Genomic DNA, 21,850 nt, shown 5'->3' on the forward strand with positions numbered 1-21,850 from the left:
TTCTATCTCCCTTAAAAAAAAAAAAATACAAAGTATTGTTTTAAGGGAGACAGACTAGTTGGGATTGGTGAGAATTAGGCATGTTGATTTATCAATCTTTACACGGTAAGAACTGAACTACCACGGACAATGAAAATCACACAACTTTTTTTTTTTCATGTAGGTGATGTCTAGTCTGCAACTATACTTCAAAGATATTATTTCTGGAAACTTTTCCCATGAGCTCTGAAGACGACACTCACTCGAAACAGCTCACACCCCATTACTCCCACCCCTAAACTTGATTCATCATATTTTGTCCTTCTCCTTTCCCCTAAAAATATTTTATATTTCACCTTCTTCCCAAAGAATTTCACAGCAAGCCCTTGAAACCTTGCTTTTAAATTCACGTATCTTGTCTTATCCACAATCCTCCCACATCTATCTCCAAATTTCCATCCCCCCTTCCTTTCTGTCATACTTTAGCAGTGGTATATAAATGTTTATCACTATATGCCTGATGCTGCTCCAAAAGAAGACAACCAAGAACATCCTACAAAAGGCATGTCCAAAATTATTCCTTCCTTATATTCATGTATCTGTCTTTAAAAAATCAATAATGTCCTAAAAAAAATTGAGTAAAATGCCAAAAAAATAGCCATAAAAATTAATATACTCCAAAGTATTGTTGGATTTGTCAATGCTGTTCGAGAACACTGTACCAGTGAGATCCAAAGCACATTTATTGGGCTTTGCTGTCAGCATGTTTGTTTTGTGCAACAGGCTTAATGGACACTTGCATGTGGCAGATATTAAATTGAGAGGAAAAACTAGAGACTCTTAGAGTACTTATGTACTGCATCAGAATATTCAGCTCCTTAGTGGATATAACACCAACATTATTAAGAAAATAATTATGGTCTTCATCCAAATCCTCCTCTAGAAGAGATTTCTAGAATTTCCATTCTACATGTACAGAGAGTGTTGGAAAGAACCGACTTCTTCACCAAATCAACCTTCAAGTTTCTTTCTGTCCTGTTCAGAAATTAAATTCCTTCCTAGACTGTCTAAAAGATCCTCCACTTTCTCGTCCTGGAGTTAATTGAATCCCATGCTCATGTGGTCTATGTCATTATGGACAGATGGGGTCATTCAGCTCAGATTTGTCTAATAGAATATCATGATTATATCACTAGCCAAAGAATTCTTTGGAATAAAACTGAAGTTTTATTGCACAAATAAAAAATAAGTTATTTTTTATTTGAAAGACTGCAAAAAAAGTTGATCAAACCTCAACAAGAATGACTAAAAAACTTTCCCAATTTTGGGAAGTCATCCTAAGTAATACTACTCATTCCTGTCTCTAATGAATTAATAGATATTTAAATTTCTTTGAATTCTGATAATTATGGAGTCATCCTCCTGCAGTTAATGGCATATATTGTCACATGCTTACATTTCAAGTTATTCTAATTTATATATATGCACTGACAATGGCTAAGAAACATAGCTGAAAATTGTGCATGTAATAAACGATATTTTCCTTGTTTATTACTTATGTCCTTACATAAGTATTATTTCGTAACCATTTTTAGCATTACTGGATCACTTGTGTACATCCCCCCCCCCGACAAAATACACAAACTAGGTTAGTACAAATAATTTTCACATGCCCTTGGCATAGGGGATACATAAACAGATGGTGTGAGAATAGTAAACAGACACTGGACTGATGTGCAAGCTCTAAAATTAAACTAGAAATTTAACAGAAAATTTCTCCATTATTCATTTGGATATATCTTATAACAGTGTATGAAATATATACACTAATATTCATTTATATAATAATTAAATAAATGAATTAAAACAACTCATTTCAATCTGATTACAGCATGCCTGTTTATATATGATGAAAGGAAAAATTATAACATTTGATGGTGCAGTCTATTCCAAATAAAATAAAGTGAAGAAAAGAAATCTTGTGTGAGAAACCTCAACAAATTAAAAGAAACAAAAACAGAGAAGATGACATTTTGACCTTTCCTTGCATAAAGAACATGCAATGAAAGGTCAAAATGAAATATGCAAAATGCCAGAGTTAAAAGAAGAAAGGTTGTCCCAAATATAATAAAATGGAATCATGTAGTGGCTGATATTTCATATTAAATAATACAAACATTCAAAACCTACCAATAAATATTGGCACTGTTTGCTCCTCTCCTCAGCTCATGCAACAAAGTTCCAGATGCTGTGTCAAATACTCTAATTAAAGTACCCTGGGAAAAATGAAAACAAAATGAAAAAAATAAAAATAAATAAATAAATTTAAAAAAATATATATATATAGTAATGTGTGCAGCATGTATAAAAATTTTAACCGAACGGTACATATTTGCTTCAATATGATTATAATATAAACAACTAAGCGAACAATTATATACAGTGAGAATGTAGTTTTATATTGTATAAAAGAATGCAAACTTTCAATTAAAATACAAATGGCATTTTACATTTACAGTTCACAAGAACTTGTTACTATTGACCATTCATCAAGAGATTTAAGTCCATTCTGGGTGGCAATGGTATGGACTAAACAAATTACCCAAATTCCTACTTTACACCAAACACAGAACATGTAACATCACTGAGGAAAACAAACTACATGTCACTGCCTAAGTAACTCATGATAAAAAATACAAACTGAACAGCAAGTAAACCATTCTACTGAAATAAGCACTATGGCCAAACTAACTAATCTAAAGATTCCATACTATACACAGTAGGACCTACTCTTACAGCTTATTTGTTCACAGAGAGTAATTGTAAATTGAACCCTAATTTATTATAGGCAGTGTCATGAATTTAAACTTCATTCCTGAAAATACAATTTGAACTATAAAATAAAATTAAATAATTATTAAATAACAAAATGATAAACATTTATATAATTATGAAAATTATTGTTTCTTAAATAAATAAAATGTGTAGTTTCTTCTGACCTCAAATTTTTCTGTAGCATGACAAAACATTTCTGACTGTTGCTAAGATCTTGTGTTCAAAATTTGGATTGATTTCCAAATTTTTTACAGAGTCAGTTTTTTTTAAAGCCTCTAAGTCTTTGTAATGCAAACTTATGAGTAGGTTTGGGTTCTTCATACTGTATTTTGTATTCTCAAATTTGCTTTTCATCTTTCTGGACATTTGATGTTAAAAATATGTATACTGTAAATGATTTCAAGTGAAACTGATAATAAATGAAGGGCAAGGTAATACATCAGTTTGCTACAACTGTATACTGTAGACTGATTCCCCTATGCACTTGTGATCTGTACATAACTCAGCATTTTTTAATGCAAATATGTATACAACATTTTGCATACATGTGAGCAATTGTTACTGAATAAAAATTAAACCATACTGATTGTTATCGTAAATCATTGATACTAGTTCAGTTTTAATCTCAGTCAGGGGCGGCTCATGCATAGGCACTACGGAACTGCAGCACTCCTAATTTTTTTTTTATATATAAATATATCTATTAATTAATTTATATTTGCTTGTAATATTTCATTTTATCATCAACAATCCTATACAATTCTCTTATTTTGTATAAAAAATAAAAATCCATCGTGTAGCACTTAGGAGGGGAAAGAATGCTAGCAGCACTGTTTATCACAGTGTCATATTGCTACGCGCACAAGCATATGCACGTCATAGTGAGATGCGAGCTATTAATTACAATTTTAAGTAATTAATAGCTCGAATAATAAAAATAATAAATAAAAGGAATGTGAATCATTCCTTTAATTACAATTAAAAGAATGGATTTTATTTTTAAGTAATTTTGAATTATACTAAACTGTAAATTTTATCGATAATAAACAATAATTTTTCATGTTGATATTTTATCCAAACACGTATACACTGTGTATGTATATTTCGAAAGTTGCAGCACCCCCACGATTTCAAGCCCCAAGCTACAACTGTTCTCAGTTGTAAACTCAGGTCTTCTCAGTGGGCAACATATTGCAGAAGAACATGCATCTCAATTATCTTGCTTTTACAGTCCAGCATTTCACATCATCATAAATAGAATTTATAGGGGTGGGGGGAGTAAAGAGAGCAATCATTTAAGTGGGGAATCTACTGTATGTGACTGGCTTGTGAATTCATACTCAACTTATTTTCTCCCCCTTCTCCATTTTCTCAAATTTCTTATATAATATTTTAAAAAAAATATATGTTACAGGCCAATCGATTAATATGGGCATTATGAATAATGAAACAAAATCGGGTAATATATTTCACATTGTTTATTAATTTATCACACTGATGGGTCAATATGAATACTGCTATCATCTGGTCAGGCAAAGTGATAATAATGATACCTTTTTAGGCAGTATTAGAAGCAGCAAGGGTTGGGTTAGGTTAGCCTTCAGAAATAGATGACATTCTTGCAAAGAATGTCATCTATTTCTGAAGGCTAACCTAACCCCCCACTGCTTCTAATACTACCAAAAAGGTCTTGTCATCTATTTCTGGAGGCCAAGGCTATAGTCAATGCTGCTGCAAAAGTGGTTACAAATCTAACAGAGCAAAAGCCGATCTCATACGGAGGTAGCAGGGTTTTTTCTCCCGGAAACTCTGGTTTTTCATCCCGCATACATACAAATCGGCCCTTCAGAACACACGCAATTTACAGACAAAAATTACTAGTTGTGGTGGTGGTGTTGGAGGTGGGCGGTAGATGGCGTTGATTCGTAGTAGAGGTAAGGTGTAGAGACAGTTGAAGATGTCCTCCCGCGATGAGTCTTCGGACTCCTTGGAGGTATCAGGAATAATAATAAATGTTGCAAAGGAAAAAATTTAGGTAATTCCAAATGCCATCAGTCTTAATTGCTTGAATAAATAACTGACAAAATATTTAATTTTAAGTATACCAAAAATGACATTCCGGAATTAAGTCAATTTTTATGATTTTATTGTAATCTTGACTGAATTATATAATTTTGTTAATAATACTCACTTTTGAAAAATATTCTAGTTCATAAGTGAAATTTTCCCAAATTATTTTGTTGAAAACTATACTCATATAAATAATTCTTAATGAAAAAAGTGTTTTTTTTAAAAAAAAAAAAAATTGTCCAAAGGGAATGTAGCTTTATTCATAATGTCTGGTTAATTTAATAAATATTTAAAATTAAATTTAAATCCAAAAGTTTATATGTTCAGTACTACATTAATTAAAAATGAATGTGTAATGATTATCTAATGTATTCTCCAGCCATAACTACTACTAAATTTTCTTAACAGTATATAAATTTACCTTCTGTTATCCACTACTGAAGACTACTGTTTTTAACCTTAACAGTAAAAAAAATTCTTATATTTGTGTCCTTTTCTTTCCTAACACTTATGCCTCCCAGAAGGGAGTGTAAATCAACTAGTATAACTCCAGATATATATTCTCTGAATCAACTGATAACCTTCAATTAAATTTTTCTGCATCTCCTGTTAATTTCAATGAATTACAGATGACAATCTCATAACCATCATGATACTCACTGCACATGGTGTCCATTATAATAAGTCAACTGTAGTATTCTGTAGCTACAACTCTCATACGCTGTAATAAATTACTGAAAAGTCCTGACCAATGTCTCAGACAGACAATGCTAATCTAATGGAAATTTACTATAGCAAACTATCTCCTATAAACTCACTATCGTAAACTTGTGGAATAGTGAGAATTGAGCATTTTTCTCAATATCCATTAAACTTCTGGGTGAGCAGACTGCAAGATGTACTCATACTGACTGGAGCAGACATTATAAAGATGTCATGTTCTTTGTCCTCTAAGTGATGCTGCTTTAATTTAATTTATTATTATTCACACATGAGAGGCAGAAGAGATGACAGCAAATAAATGCCATGCATGGGTAGGAATCAAGAGCAAAGTAATCTGTCGGTCTTCTTAAACTGCTAGAGGTTAGTTCTTTGGAAATGAACTATGACTGTGAAGTTATTTCACAGAATTAAAGGTGGATGGAATGAAAGATGACTGGGTGTAACAGGTTCAGTGAGTGTGCAGTTTGACTGTAAAGGGTTGTTGAGCAGCTGTTGCTAGCGTTCCTGTAGATATGTCAGAAATGGGAGGCACAGTGGAGGCTAGTTCTGCTGAACAGTGGCCATAGAAATATCTGTAGAAGAGACATGATGCAAAAAATTATCTTCAATGAGAAAGTGGATGAAGAGTCTGCGAGAGATGTCATTAATCAACTGAACTGCCCTTTTCTGAAAAGCATCAAGAATTTTTAAGGAAGACTTATATGCACCACCCCAACCATGAGAGCAGTATTCCAAGGATGGCCAGATTTGGAATTTATACAGAGTAATAGGCTAAAAGAGAAATACCGTCTTGAGTTGAAAAATATACCAGGTTTTTTGGAAGATGCTTATGCTATAGAAGTGATATGATTAGGTCAGGAAAGGTTTGGAGTAAGACTCAGTCTGAGAAGAGAGATTTGCACCTGATTGTTGAGCTAAGCATTATCAAAATGTAAATGGAGAAGATTTGAGGTCTTTTTTGTGAGAAAATTCACAAAACAGTGTTTTTGGAAGCAATGAAATTGACTAGATTGTTTTCATCCCAATCAGAGATGCTGTGGGATCAGTGCTGAAAGCATTTATTACAGATGAATCATAAAGCTTGAGATGTTTGAGCACTGCAAGGCTTGTCATATGAGTAGGACAAGTGGAGTGCTATCATTAGCAAAACTATGAACAGGATTTGCAGTCAATGAGAGCAGGTCATTCATATCAATCAGGAAGAGGCTGGGTGAAAATGGCAAAGCCCCAAAGGACACTTGCATTAACAAGAAAATCTAAATACAAAACACCATTAGACATAGGATCAATTTGAGAGAAAATCAGCAATTCAATTACACAAGGATAAAAGCAGTCCACATGACAGTAATTTTGTTGAGCCCTCAATGCTAGACCTTTTCAAAAGCCTTGGAGTTGTCAAGTGCAATGCCAAAGGTTTCTTCAAATGTTGCCTTGGAATGAATCCACAGGTGCATCAGGAAATCGCCTGTGAATTTGGATTGGAAAAATCCATACTGGTGGAGAATAATGAAATAGTAGTTCTCCAAGTGTTGAAGAAGATGACTGTTGATAACATTCTCCATTACTTGGAACAAAATTGAGATGAGAGCAATATGCTAATAGCTTGATGGTAGACATTTCCCTTTTTATGGAGCTGGCTGTATATGGGTTTGCTTTCATGCTGTACAGTGGATGCCAGCTCAGTACATATAGACGATAACAGACGTTAGATCAGGAGCATATCTCTTGAGCACAATGGGCAGAATTGTTCTGATGAAAGAAATATCGAAGATTCTTCTGATGTCTTTCTGGTAGAAGGTCACAGGAGGCATGAAAATGCAATGTTCTAGGCAAAGAAGGAGGTAATTTGCCATGGTCATCTATGGAGGAGTTGGAAAAGAAGAATGAAGCCAGGACATCTGTCTTGTCTTTAGGCAATAATACATTGTTACTGTTATGGTAAGAAAAAAAAGGAGGTAGCACAGATGGACAAAAGTTATGCATAACAGCTTTGGCAAGAGACCAGAAGGCACTACTTCCAGCGGCACAAGCAGCAAGTTTTCTACATTTATCTTTGAGAATTTATACTCTGCCCTTTTAATGATGGTTTTGCAAGTGCTGCAGGCAACTATAGTGAAGGAAGGTGGTGTTTTGGTCTCAAGCCATTTACAAGAGGCTGTTTGTTTTTCTTGGACTGCCCTGGCACACTTTTTTGGAGAACCATGGTTTAGATATGGGGTGGGAAATTTGAACATAGCAGGGAATGAAAGCTTCCATTCCAACATGGATTATTTCCGTAACAAGATCACAACAAGTATCCGGGTCTAAAGAATGAAAACAGTCTGACCATGGAAAGGAGAAGTAAAAGTCACACAAGTCCTCCCACTTGGCATTGTTGTAATTCCAGAGTATATGAGGGTGGGAATGGTTGAAGAACAGTCAACCTGAACAGAGCACCTGGAAGGATAACTAGTTAATAAGAGTGCTGGGTGAACGAAGGGGACTGTTGGAAATTCTGCTAGGAAGATGTATGATCTGTTTTAAGTCACTAATTACAGCAAAATAATGTCATTCTTCCAGTTTGGTCAGTGAAATTTAAAAAAGGAAGTCAATTAAACTTACAATCTTCTCGGCATTCCCTGTAAAGAAAGAAAAAGATCCCATATAAGGGTCCAACACATTAGGAGAAATGGCTTGTGTGTTAAATTACAAATTTAAATTAAAGTGGTATCTATTATGATAATTATTTGTCATATTGCTGATGATAAATTTCCAAAAGTTGCTATAGTACAATATATCAACAGTATTTCATATACTTTATACATAGAAAATTATTGGACAATGTAAACATCAAACATATCAGAACCTAGTTTGAATAATCTGGGACATTATTAGGGACATTTAGTTTGTTCTGTGGTCATGATGCAATTAGTTGACATAAGCTCAATTATCAGTTAATGTAATTTGATAAATTAGTTGATATTTAGAAAGAACTCATATATTGCTTTAAATATCTGCTGAATATTCATGTTTTTTTCACAATGTCTGTGCATTGTGAAGAAATGTTAATATCCAAAGAGCATTTAACACGTTCGCTGCCAACTAAGACGTATACTCGTGGTTCGTATATGAGCTACACAAGCCAGCTACGAGTATACTCGTATGACGCTTACTGCTGACAACAAGATTACCTTACTGACCTCGAAGAAGTGAAAATGCTTAGCTTGTGGAGCTAGCAGCAAAACTGTGTATATTCATAGATGGTATATGCTCTGCACAAGCCGACTACGAGTATACTCGTATGATGCTTACCGCCTACAACGAGATTACCGTACTGACCTTAAAGAAGTGAAATTGCTCGGCATACGGGAACAGACTATGCCGAAGTAGCGTGGCAGTGAACATGTTAAAGCAACAAATATGGATCCATCTGAATATCCTAACTGATTAATACAATACTCTGTAAACTATTTACCATTCCACTGACGATTACTAGCTTGCTACAGGCACAATACATTTTTGAAATCGGCATAGCTTAAACTTTTTAAAATGATGTACCATTCAATATTATACGATAAAAAAAAAAATAAAAAGTTCTCTCTTTGAGAGGCACCTCAACAGACAACATTCAGTGATAGTCATATTCCCCCCCCTGCCTTTTTTATTATCTCATGGTATTATTACACCAGATCATAGAGGTGACGTTCATGTATTTTATACAGCATCTTTTCTGGGTTGTTATAGAGTTCACATTTGGAAATATTCATACAGTTTAGCAAATGCATTGATGATGCTTCCTCGATGTTACAGATTTTGCAGGTGGGGAAGACTTTCATGTCATTGCTAAACTTGGTCTTGTGGCGAGAGATCATGGTAGTGGCACTGCGATTGAACTTGTAGTTGATGGTAGCTCCTGGATTTTCTGCTGAGTACAAGTGGTGAGTCATGTCCTGAAGAATTGTTCTTTTTATATTTTCTTTTTGGGTGGTTTTAAAAAGATCAAAATCTGTGGTATCACTTGATGTTGCGGCCATTTTTGCTACTTCATCTGCAGTTTCATTTCCCTTTAATCCCACATGGGATGGGATCCACTGGAAAATTATTTCAGAATCCTTATGTAGTTTGTTCATGTTTTTTGCTATGTCTCTAAGTATTTCTTGATGGCTAGTGTAGCAGTTCTTAATAGCTTGAAGGGCTGCTAAGGAATCTGTGAAAAATATACTACTTCGGGTTTTGTTTGTCCAAATATTGCAGTGCTGCGTTAATGGCTATTAATTCTGCATGGTATGAGTTGCATCCAATACTGTTAGTTGTTTTTAGTTCTATATGATGAGAACCATAGATGAGTAAACCACCATGGATTTTTGGAGCCATCTGTGTAGATCTTTGAGTCAGGTCCATATTCCATTATTTTTGAAAAGGCTAATGATCTCAAGATTTCAGGGTTTTCTAGGCTTTTTTTCTCATGTTTCCCTATTTCAGAGTTGATAACTATATTTTTCCTGTCTTGATTTGGAGGAAATTCTGGGTAGTCAGCTATTTTATTTGGACAATCCAAGGGAATTTTATTTTCTATGATTTCATGCATTGTTGATTTTTTCTTTATTCTGTTTGTTGGTTTCCAGTTTTTAAAAAGTTCACTTGTTCTATGATGTGCAAGGTTGGCTCTTTTTTCTACAAATTTGGTAAGATTTTCTTGCCACCTGATTTTTAAAGGAACAAGGTTGGATTCGAATTCTGCTATTTTTCCAGGAGTTATATTCCTTAGTCCACATATTTTAGCTGCATTTTTCTGAATTTTTATAAGCTTGTCTAAACTGGTTTGTGATGTTTGCATCCAGATAGGCAAAGCATATTCCATTATGGGATGGATATTCCCCTTATTTGTTAAGATCAATGGTCTGTTATGACCTGGTAACTCAGGCTTTATAGAAGTCTGAGTTGTTATGGCTGCCATTTATTTATCTCTCTCATATATATATATATATATATATATATCATTATTTAAATTAAGGGGATATTAAATCCCACATTGTTTTAAAACCGAATAAGAAACTCAAAGATTGGAATCAGAGAGTTTCTTGCCAAATATAGTAAACTATAAAGTATCGGCGACCACTAGAATGAGCTAATGCAAGTGACCCTAGTACGTAGTACAATACCGGACAGCTTGTAGCAAAGGTGGCGAAGTTCTGATCGCTATTCTTAGGTATTTCCCGTAATGTAAAAACACATTTCCTAGGAAATGTATGCTGTTATTATTTAAGTAACTTAATGGTTGCGCCTGTTTGGAAACTCGTATAGCAGAGTATATAAGTTCTTTTCGCTATACATTTTGGTATTAATTGGTCTAGCTACTCACTGATGAAGCCTCAAAAAAGGCTGAAAGCGGTCTGGGTAGTGACCTTCCACCATAATGTAATAACAGCATACATTTCCTAGGAAATGTGTTTTTACATTATGGGAAATACCTAAGAATAGTGATCAGAACTTCACCGCCTTTGCTATGAGTTGTCCGGTATTGTACTACGTACTAGGGTCACTTGCATTAGCTCACGCTAGTGGTCGCCGATACTTTATAGTTTACTATATTCGGCAAGAAACTCTCTGATTCCAATCTGAGTTTCTTATTCGGTTTTAAAACAATGTGGGATTTAATATCCCCTTAATTTAAATAATGTTTATATTGCCAAAATGAAGCTTATTAGCTCTTTATATTTAAGTAAATATATAAATCATATCCACAAACACAATACTGCAAAATCAATAGCATCAGTACTATGGACAGGATTCAGGTTATAAAAGAAAAAAAGATTGGTTCTTTGGAATTACGGCTGAAGCAAGGAGAACACTGCCACTTCTGTATGAGACCAGCTAACTCACCTTCAGATGGAAAGAGTAAGATAAAAGGAATCTTGATTTTCCTTTCCTTTCCAGGTACTCTTTTTCTTACAAGAGATAAGGTGTTTTGTAGCACTGAGATTCACAAGTTATTCTCATCTCACTGGATGATAGCAAGGAGATCAGAGTTTAGGACATTGGTTCTGAAAGATCTTGAAGCATCTAATGATTGAACTATAGGGTTTGTCAAATGATGAAAAGGAACAGAGTGTATGGTCATCAGCATAGCTATTTAGCCAATTAAATAGCTATGCTGGTGACCATAAACTCCATTCCTCTTGATCAACTAAAATGACAATCTGTTTTAAAACCGAATATAGTTTTGCTCACTAATTTCTTGTATGTTTAGCCATATGCTAAATAAATACCGTAATTGCAGGTGTATAAGACGCACTTTTTTCCTTTGAAAATAGATCTGAAAAACAGGGTGCGTCTTATATGCCGATACTCAGTTTTTCATTACTTTAATTTCTGGAAATTTTCTCTGTTCCGAGTTACGCATTTTCTTTATTGCTTCCTTGCGGTGTATGCGAGAGCATTCCAGTTACGTAGAGCAGTGTTTCTCAAACTTCAGACATCTGCGTTCATATGACTGGTGCGGTATTAACAAAAGATCATGCTACTAAATGACAAAGCAAGCCAACAGTTCAGTTGAAATGCTAATTCTCTTCAACCGAATTCCTTATATAATGTCTGAAACACATTCACTACATATTTCTTTGTTTTAACACGTTCACTCAAACAAAACCATATGTTGGACCAGCAACATATGGTTTTGCTTGAGTCATACAGCATTTTCTGTGGGAGGGGGACATGCAATTCATTAGTTAGTGCCATTTTTATCCCAGTTGTCTCTAATTGCACTGTTTGTTAAGAAACATATTGCACAGCCTGCAGATGTCTCTGTACGTTTTACGATCTTGACTTTCACGGATGCATTGAATTTTATTCTATGCATTAGTGATGCATAGCCGAAAATTGACACGGACCCGCTGAAGACCTTTCACGTAACCCATGGGGTACGCGTACCACACTTTGAGAAACACCGAAGTAGAGTTCAATGAATGTGCATGCGCTGCCATCGATGATCACAGCTGTGTCCTGTTCATTTAAATTTTCCAATTGTTGTCGCAGTTGTGAACAGTGATAAATTTCTGCCGTTAAGTTTTCTCTAAATTTCTTGGCAAATTATGGCTGAAAAACATCAACATTGCTACAATATGCACACAAGCTACGTGTGATTGTGTATGCTAAAGAACATGGAAACAGGGCTGCAGAGAGGCATTTCGGACCACTCCCAACTGAGAAAATGATAAGAACTTGGCAGAATCAGGAAGAGGATTTAAAAAAAGTAACTCACAGTAAACATAACCTATGAAGTGGAACTGCAAAATGGCCAGAACTTGAAGCAGAACTGAATACTTGGATTTTAGACCACAGAAAAGCAGGACTTTCAGTATCTACAAAAATGATTATTCATCAAGTGAAAGTAATAGCCACTAACAGAGGGATCACCAACTTTACTGAATCAACATCATGGTGTTCAAGATTCATGAAGAGAAACCAGCTATGTATGTGGACTAAAACAAAAATATCACAAAAGACGCCAGCTGAATATGAAGAAAAAAAAAAAAGATTGAATTTCATCAATTCGTTATTAACGCAAGGAAACAAGAAAATTTTGAACTTGCGCAAATAGGAACATGGAAGAGGTTCCATTGACTTTTGATGTGCCCTGAAACAAAACTGTAGATTCCAAGGGCACTAAAAGTGTTTGGTTAGATGTAATTCCAAGAGGTCTAACTAGTCAGCTTCAACCTTTAGATGTTTGTATTACTAAACCATTTAGGGGATTTATGAAGGAGAAGTGGAACAGCTGAATGCAGTCTTCAGATTTTGATGTTACGTCATCAGGAAGAAGCCTAGCATTTTGCAAGTTTGTGAGTGGGTCAAAGCTTTATGGGATGCTGTGAAAACTGAGACAGTGGTTAAATCATTTAAGAAAGTGTGGAATTAGTAATGCACTGGATGGTACAGAGGACAATTTGTTGTATGAGGACTCAGATTCTGATTTAGAAGAGGTTTCAAGAGGTTTGGGTACTCTTTCCTAGTTAGTTAGGTATTTGTTGAAAGTAGACCTACTTATTACTTTATACTTGAAATACTGTAAATTCATTATAATATTCAGTGATAAAGTTTTTTTTCCAAAAAAAAATATGTACAAAAAGGGGATGCATCCTATAAGCCGGCAAATACAGTAAGTATAGATGGATAAGATTTGAGACCAGTGAGATAAGGTCATTTATGTACAGGAGGAATACAGTGGGTGAAAGCACAGATCCCTTGGTAGTCCACAGCATGGTGAGGAAATCTAATCTTATCCTCAATCATTTAATACTACCTGCAAGCCTGCTACACATGTCAATTGCATGTATTCTCAGGTTAGTTGGTTTATCTTGCAGGATGAAGGACCCAAGTTCCAGGGAGGACAACCCTGCCATTTTGACATGTATAATGAGAAAGGCTAACTCCCTTTAAATTAAAAACCTCTCATAAAAGTTTCTTTACATTCTAGATGGGATTTGAAACCAGATCTTTTCAAACAAAGGGCATTGTCATTATTGAGTGAGCTATGAAGACTGTATGAGATGTATAAATGCATAAAATATTAGAATTCTATATCATCTAAAAATGATTTCTTAGATAGGGTTCCAAAAACTTATTTACACGCATGTGTAAATGAATATGAAGGTCATTAAGGGTTAGATCTTCTGCTACAGAGAACCAAATACTGCACTTTTCAAGCCACTTCAAGCCTTGAAATAAACAGGTGGTGGTCTCACACAGGCAATGAAAATTATCCAATAAGGATTAATTGTTTATTAAAGCATCAGTTTTGTTTTCAAATATCAATAACATCATTGATATTTGAAATATCATTCTTGACCTAATGATACATTTGTGCTATACTTGAGTGAAAATGTTCAGCTAATTCAGTTAACTAAAGATATTACAAGAATAGTAATTCAAATCAATGTTTGTTGAATATTTAAGTAATCTGTAAATTATCAGACAACAAACAAGGCATTCATTCTATGTCTTCATGTTTGATATTACAAAATCCTAAAAAATCTTAAAATGAAGGAATTACTTTTTCTGAAGCTGTTGCTAATTTTGTACCAGGCAAATTCAGTGCTATGCAACTTAGGGCTGCTTCATGGGCTGATATGTCCAAAGGAGCTTTTTCTGTGTTTGCAAGATCTACAATTTGCACATGACCTGTTTTTCGACCAGGAAATGCCAGAAGAGAATTGTTACTATTTGGACACAATACACAGAGACCTGTAATTAAATATATAAATAAGGTTTGAGTTCCAAATTAAATATACATCACATAACTAAGAAGAAATTTTAAGATAGTAATTAGTTATTATTTAAAACATATTTTGAACTTGACAATGAAACTTATAATCTAAACAGAAATGAATAACTGCTTTTAGGTGCTAAAAGCAGTGATCTTTGCCCCATTTTATATTCTATAATAAATTTAGTTTAATCCTTTATCCAAGTGTAAGCAAACAAATTTTGCACCTGAAAATATCTTCAGGACTGGGGTAAGGTAGTGCAACACCAGACAACTCCGAGCAAAGGTGGACCAAGCTCTCACCACTCCTTGTCTCAGTACCTCCCATAATGCACAGCATATCTCTTTGCAGACATGTATACTGCTAAGCATTAAGGGAAGGGCCACTACCCAGACCAGTTTCAACCTTTATTGAGGTCTCGTCAGTGGGAGGCAGACCCAAACGTGGAGATACTAAGGCAGAAGCAATAGGAGAGGTCATATCTTCAGGACTGGGGTAAAGTAGTGTAACACTACCTTAGTATCTTTGCACTGCCTTAAAGTATTTCCACGTTTGGGTCTGCCTCTCAATGACAAGACCTCAATAAAGGTTGAAACTGGTCTGGGTAGTGGCCCTTTCCTTAATGCATAGCAGTATACATGTCTCCAAGGAGATGTGCTGTGCATTATGGGAGATACTGAGATATAGGAGTGATGACAGCTTGGTCCACCTCTGCTCGAAGTTGCACTACCTTATCCCAGTCCTGAAGATATTTTCAGGCACAAACTTTGTTTGCTTACACTTGGATAAAGGATTAAATTTATTATAGTCTAAGTGAAAAATAAACTTCCAACATCTTTCTCTAAATCCAGAGTAATTCAATAATAAGGTGGTACACCTGTTGGCAACTCCTATAGGTAAATATGACCTCTCCTATTGCTTCTGCCTTAGTATCTACACGTTTGGATCTGCCTCCCACTGACGAGACCTCAATAAAGGTTGAGGTCTGGGTAGTGGCCCTTCCCTTAATGCATAGCAGTATACATGTCCGCAAAGAGATGTGCTGTGCATTATGGGAGATACATGAGAGCTTGGTCCACCTTTGTTTGGAGTTGCCTGGTGTTGCACTACCTTATCCCAGTCCTGAAGATATTTTCAGGAGCAAACTTTGTTTGCTTACACTTAGATAAAGGATTGAACTAAATTTATTATAGTCTAACCAAGTGAAAAATAAACTTCCCAAATTTTATATTCTACTGTGTATACCTCCAGGGTATATCCAGAAGCATAAAGTTTTTTTTGGTGTGTTTTATGTATGCATGTAACAGAATATATGCTCCAAATCAACTTGACTAAAGTGTATGAAAAAAAATTACCTCTAAGTTTGCGAATATTAAAAACTGTTAACATTAAAACTGGAAATTGGGTGGTGGGGGAGGCAAAATTTTGAAATTTTTAGGTGATACTCTTGATAGTCACTATAAAGCAAACTTTTCAGCTTTTTGAAAATGAAGAAAACTGCATTTTTTTTTGCTTCATCTTTCAGCATACTCAGTGTACATCCACTTATCAAGATTATTTTTAGGACTTCCTGAGAGTGATGTGAAGTAAACTTGTTACATGTCACCAGTACAAAACATTTAAAAAACAGCTTTTTTACTTTTATACTAGTAACATAGCCATGTGGGCAATGTAATTTTGTATTGCTCGGATATGCAAATAAAAGGTGCATTGCAGTTGAGGTGCTTATAAAATTGTTCTATTTTAACCAGTTTTACTTAGCTATATAATATAAATAATTGATACTCAACATTAACAAGGTATTTTTCTAAAGGATGTGTATGATCTTGTTAATTTAATAGCAATTCTACAGTAAATAAATTTTCACATTTTAAACACGGCAGACAATCATTCAAGTCATGGAAATAACCCTTGATGCTGAGGCTAAAAACTTCACTCTATGAAGCAGAACAGTGGACAGCAACATTTTTCTCATTAATTTCTGCTGCTTTTCAAATTATCTTCAAGCAGCATGCCTTCATGTTCAATGTCTTCACTGGATTCAAAAAAGACATTAGCAACGTATAGAAGGATGGATGTTAATAGAACTGAAGTCAAACATGGTTTGCAGTGATGGTTTAAAATAGTCCTTTGTGACCTTGTCTTTGTTATCATTTAATGGTTCTTCCAGCACTATCACATGGGCTCTTGTCATGTGACTTGACAAAAAAGTGCCACTCTGCAAATAAAATATCATTTCATGATAGATGGATGTACTAAATATGCTGAAAGATTCAACAAAACAATTGTGGTTTTCTTCCTTTGGCTAAAGGGATGAAAATAACAAAATTGGACTAATTTTGCTTTAGGCTCAGTCAAAGAATTAAGGGCTTCAGTCAGCCTTTAATTCTTTACAAACTTCGAAGCAATTTTTCAGAGAAGAAATGCTTCAATCACCGAGGTGATTTGGGGGCCTACATAGTCCACTATATGTATAAATCAAACATGTATACATACAAAAATCAGAAGACTTGTGAATTCAAATCAAGGGTCTGCAAGTAGAGTACAAATGAGGAAAAGGCACTCAAAACGCCTCATGCAGGTGGTCACCACATGAAAAAAATGTCTGAAAACACAAATAAGAAATCAAAAAAGTACATATCTTGAGGCATTAAAATGGCAGTAAAAAATAACAGAAATTGGACACTTTAGAAATAAGTCATGATTAATTTTAAACCCTAAAACTAAGAATTAGTTTCTAACTAAGCAATAGAATGCCAAGAAAAATCTAAAAAATATATATATATATATAATTTTTCCATCTAAAGGGTAGGATAATCACCATCAAAATACAAATTTATATAGCTTCAATTTATTTGAAGCTATATAAATTTATTTCAATTAATTTGAAATCAAATTAATTCTTGTAAATGGGATTCTAGTAAGTCAATGACATTTTCATTGATTTTCAATTGCAGTGCATTGGCACTATCCACCAAGCTTTTCTGGCTTCAGTGATTTCTTCTTCTGTGAAGCCACGAAAATCATCACAGAATTGAGGACACAGTTCCCGAATTATTAACTGAATCATTTAATTATTAATTATCCTTATGGTGAACTTGGGAGCCCATTCGTAAGTACAAAACACTGTAAGTCGGGTCATCCGTAACCCAGAGACTGCCTGTATATGAAAAGTATACCTCAATCGGTAAATTATAATAGATAGCAAACAGGAAAAAGGAATGACAAAAGCATGTCAACAAAATGCCAGAAGGTCACTACCCAGACCAGGTAGTGACCTTTTCTCATAATGTAGAACAGTAATACAGCTCCTAGGAGCTGAGTTTCACATTATGGGTAAATACCAAGAATAGTGATTAGAGCTTGCTCCACCCTTACTACGAGTTGCCTCAGTGTTGCACTATCCAGGTATTTGCTTACACTTGGACTCGCCGAACTTTATATAGTTTCTATATTCAGCATGAAACTCTGAGTTTCTTATTCAGCTATGAAACAATATGGGATGTAATATCCCTTAACTTAAATAAATTATTTAAATCATCCTGCAAGATATCTATATCACCTTTAAGAATTATCTCTCCCAGTTTTGCATTAGCTAACAAATGAATATCGTCCTTCCCCCCACCTTCGTGCACACACACATCTTCTGTTATATCATTAATGTACAAATTAAAAAGTAGTGATGCTTTTTTGATCTATAGTGTGACTTTTAAGTCATGGGTTAATGATAAAAAAAAATCATCATCATCAAATTCCTGATATATACCCTCAAGGGGTGTACAGGATATGATAGTACTACATGAAAAACTTACATCATTACTAACTTCTTATCTACAATTTTCCACCAAATCAGTCTGTTACCTGTCAAGACTCCAACATTATCAGATCTTATATTTCTATCTTCTGAGGCACTTTTTACTGTATCAATCCACCTATATCTTGGTCTTCCTCTGGGTCTTTTTCCTGCCAACCTAGCAGAGAACACTTGTTTTGCTAATCTTTCCTCTCCCATTCTGTTTAAGTAATCATACCACCTGAGATTAGCTCTGCTAATGCATTCCTGGATGCTGACAATGTCAAGTTCTTTCCTAATATCCTCATTTTTAATATGATATTGCCATTGATGCCATCTGTTCACGCCTCTAATCTTTCTCAGGACTCTCATATCTGCGGTCTCTAGTCTTTGGTCAAGTGTTTTACTTCTGACCCAGCTCTCAGATCCATAAGTTAAAACTGGCTTGAATACTGTCTTGTATACAGCTAATTTAATGTTTTGGCTAATTTCTCTCTTATTCCATATAAATTTATTCAGTTGATTTCCCACCATACCAGCTTTGTTGATTCTGTTGTCTATTTCCATATTTAATTTACCATCTTCACTAAAAATCGTGCCTAAGTAGCTGAAATGTTTTACTTGTTCTGTAGGTTCTCCATTCACAATGCAGTTGATATTTTTATTGCTTCTGCCTATTTTCATTGTCTTATTATTGCTGATCCTCAATACCATATCTATTACAACAGCTATTCACTTCAGTCAGGGAATCTTGCTGACTTGTAGCAGATTTATTTAGAAGTATAACATCATCCGCATAAAGCAAAGAGCTGAGATTACCATCTCCAATTTTGATATCAGGTTTAATACCACTTTTCTTCATAATATGATCCACATAGATAATGAATAACAGAAGGGATAATGTACATCCTTGTCTAACACCAGATTTAACATTAAACCACCTTCTTGTACTTCCTTCAAATTCTAACTGCTGAAACTAAAAACAATCTTAAACACTAGAATATCACTAATTCTGTTGCATTTGAATGACCGTTGGATGTGTGACTTGTCAATCATTGTTATCAAGCTGCGCAAATTCAAGCTGTTGAGAACAGTCTGTTGTGTTTTAAATGAAATGCATTAATTCCATTTCACCATACAGAACGTAACCACTGTCATCCTAAATTAGTTATTATCTATATTTTAAATTTCATATATATTTAACTCAAAATCACGTATGACAAACGGGTGAAAGTAGAAGCATATATACACACACACATTTTTTTTTGACCAATCAAAATTCTAATTGAAATTTCAACCTTTTGCACATAAGACACACCCTGGTTTTAATAATTGACAGCCTGGTTGGCTGAGTAGTTAGCATACCTACTCTCCAACCAACAGGTCGTGGGTTCCTACTATTGGCAGGATGTTTGTGACTGTCTTTAGGTGGGAGATGAATTTCATCAGTTGAGACCACAGCCCTGCTTATTGGAGGTCTGAAGTGACTTGAAAAAAGTTCTATGTTTGATCTCTAGCTCTAGAGCAGGGTTTCTGGACTACATAAAAATAAAATTACATAAAAAATATATATAAAATGGTAACAAATGACAAAAAAAAATCCTTAGCCCACCCATGGTACAAAATATACTATAGGCTTATAATAGCCTTTCATGGGCGGGACCCCCCCCCAAAAAAAAAACACACAAAGAAACATTTGTGATATTTTACATGTCCTATAAGCTGCTGGGTGGAATGAAAAACTTCTGATCATATAAACTCCAGACAGGGCATAATTAAAAAACATATGAGAGTGAAAAATATCTATTTGTGAAATATAACTTACTTTTTACTTTACTTTTAAATTAGTTTCCTTGTAATCCTCTTCTCCACTGTGAACAGTCATTAAAGGAACCTTCTTGCAACCACTAACTTGCACTGCCTTTACAACTCCTCTTCTCCACTTCAAACCAAGATCATCCTCTCTTCTGTCTTCCTGGTGGTGATGACCAATTCATCAATCGCCTGGGCCATCTCTCCTGTAGCATCCATTGAACATGACAATACTACTGTAAAAATATACAGTCCAGGCAGGCCAAATTTTCTTGCAAATTTGCAGTCTCCAAGATGGTCCTCATTCCAAACTCTGAGAGCGAGATTACACATACTTCATCATAAGCCATCCATCTCTACAGCTCTTATACAACTTTTCAGCTTTACATTCAATGTCCATCCTTCTTCCCCATACGTCAGAACACTAGTATCATTTGGAGTATCATTTTCTTGGTTTTCTGCTGTGTCTTGACTCCCCTAACAAACCATTCACAGTTGTGTTAATGGCATTATGGGATTGGTTGACAAGAATACCTACATTTTTCTCACATGTTCCTGACTTATAAATAATAAATCCTAAGTAACTCAAAAGTTACATTATTACTAACTTCCTATCAACACTTTTCCTCCAGATTAGCCTGTTATCTGTCAATATTATCAGATTTTATATTTCTGTCTTCTAAAACACTTTTTACTGTATCAATCCACCTACATCTTGGTCATCTCTCTAAGTCATTTTCCTGGCATCTTGGCAAAGAACGCTTGTATATATAGAAAATAAATATCAAGAAGGTGGCAAAATATTCTGGCAGTTGTTGAAGCTTAGGAATGGAGGAAACAGTGCTGTAAAAGGAGTTAGAGATGATAAAGGTGACATGAAATCAGGAGAAAGAGATATCCTTGAAGTATGGAGTAATTACTTTGAAAAACTGCTAAATGAAACAAGCAGTGATGACAGCACAGTGGTAAAAAATACTGACCAGGCATGCAGTCAGGAATACATATCCATACTTGAAGTAGAAAAAGCCATCAAAGGCTTGAAATGTGGAAAGGCAGCAGGAGTAGATGATATTCGACAGAAATGCTGAAGTATGGTGGTATAAGAGCCTTACAGTGGCTGCACTGCATAGTTCAGAAAGCCTGGACAGAGGGACAAATTCCCGATGATTGGAGTAGAGCTCACATAGTACCCATATATAAAAAGGGAAATAAAACTGAATGTGAGAATTACAGAGGTATTTCCCTACTGAGTGTTCCTGGCAAGATCTATGCAAGTATACTTGAGAAACGGTTGAGAAGAATTGTGGAAGAAAAGCTGGTGAAGAACAAGCTGGATTCAGACCAAATAGAGGCTGTCAGGATCAGATCTTCACTTTATGACAAATAGTCGAGA

At 34.9% G+C, this 21,850-nt stretch overlaps 1 protein-coding gene and 1 long non-coding RNA gene across 2 annotated transcripts in view; one reads left to right on the top strand and one right to left on the bottom strand.

The window, feature by feature from the left end:
• Positions 1–2,124, top strand: part of LOC150108994 (uncharacterized) — a 56,978-nt gene extending 54,854 nt beyond the window's left edge. Inside the window, exon 3 of the long non-coding RNA XR_016550144.1 lies at positions 1,871–2,124. This is a non-coding gene — a long non-coding RNA (uncharacterized LOC150108994). The remainder of the gene's footprint in view (positions 1–1,870) is intronic.
• Positions 1–21,850, bottom strand: part of LOC150108995 (WD repeat domain phosphoinositide-interacting protein 3) — a 118,019-nt gene that overhangs the window by 35,850 nt on the left and 60,319 nt on the right. The window contains exons 6-7 of the mRNA XM_090411260.1: positions 14,639–14,829; positions 2,170–2,255 (exon numbers count right to left, since the gene is read on the bottom strand). Of these exons, the coding sequence (XP_090267386.1) occupies positions 2,170–2,255; positions 14,639–14,829 (277 nt within the window). The remainder of the gene's footprint in view (positions 1–2,169; positions 2,256–14,638; positions 14,830–21,850) is intronic.

Source organism: Typopeltis vanoorti, chromosome 2, assembly GCF_054136105.1.
Source record: "Typopeltis vanoorti isolate ZY-2024b chromosome 2, IOZ_Tvanoo_1.0, whole genome shotgun sequence".
NCBI lineage: Eukaryota > Metazoa > Arthropoda > Arachnida > Uropygi > Thelyphonidae > Typopeltis > Typopeltis vanoorti.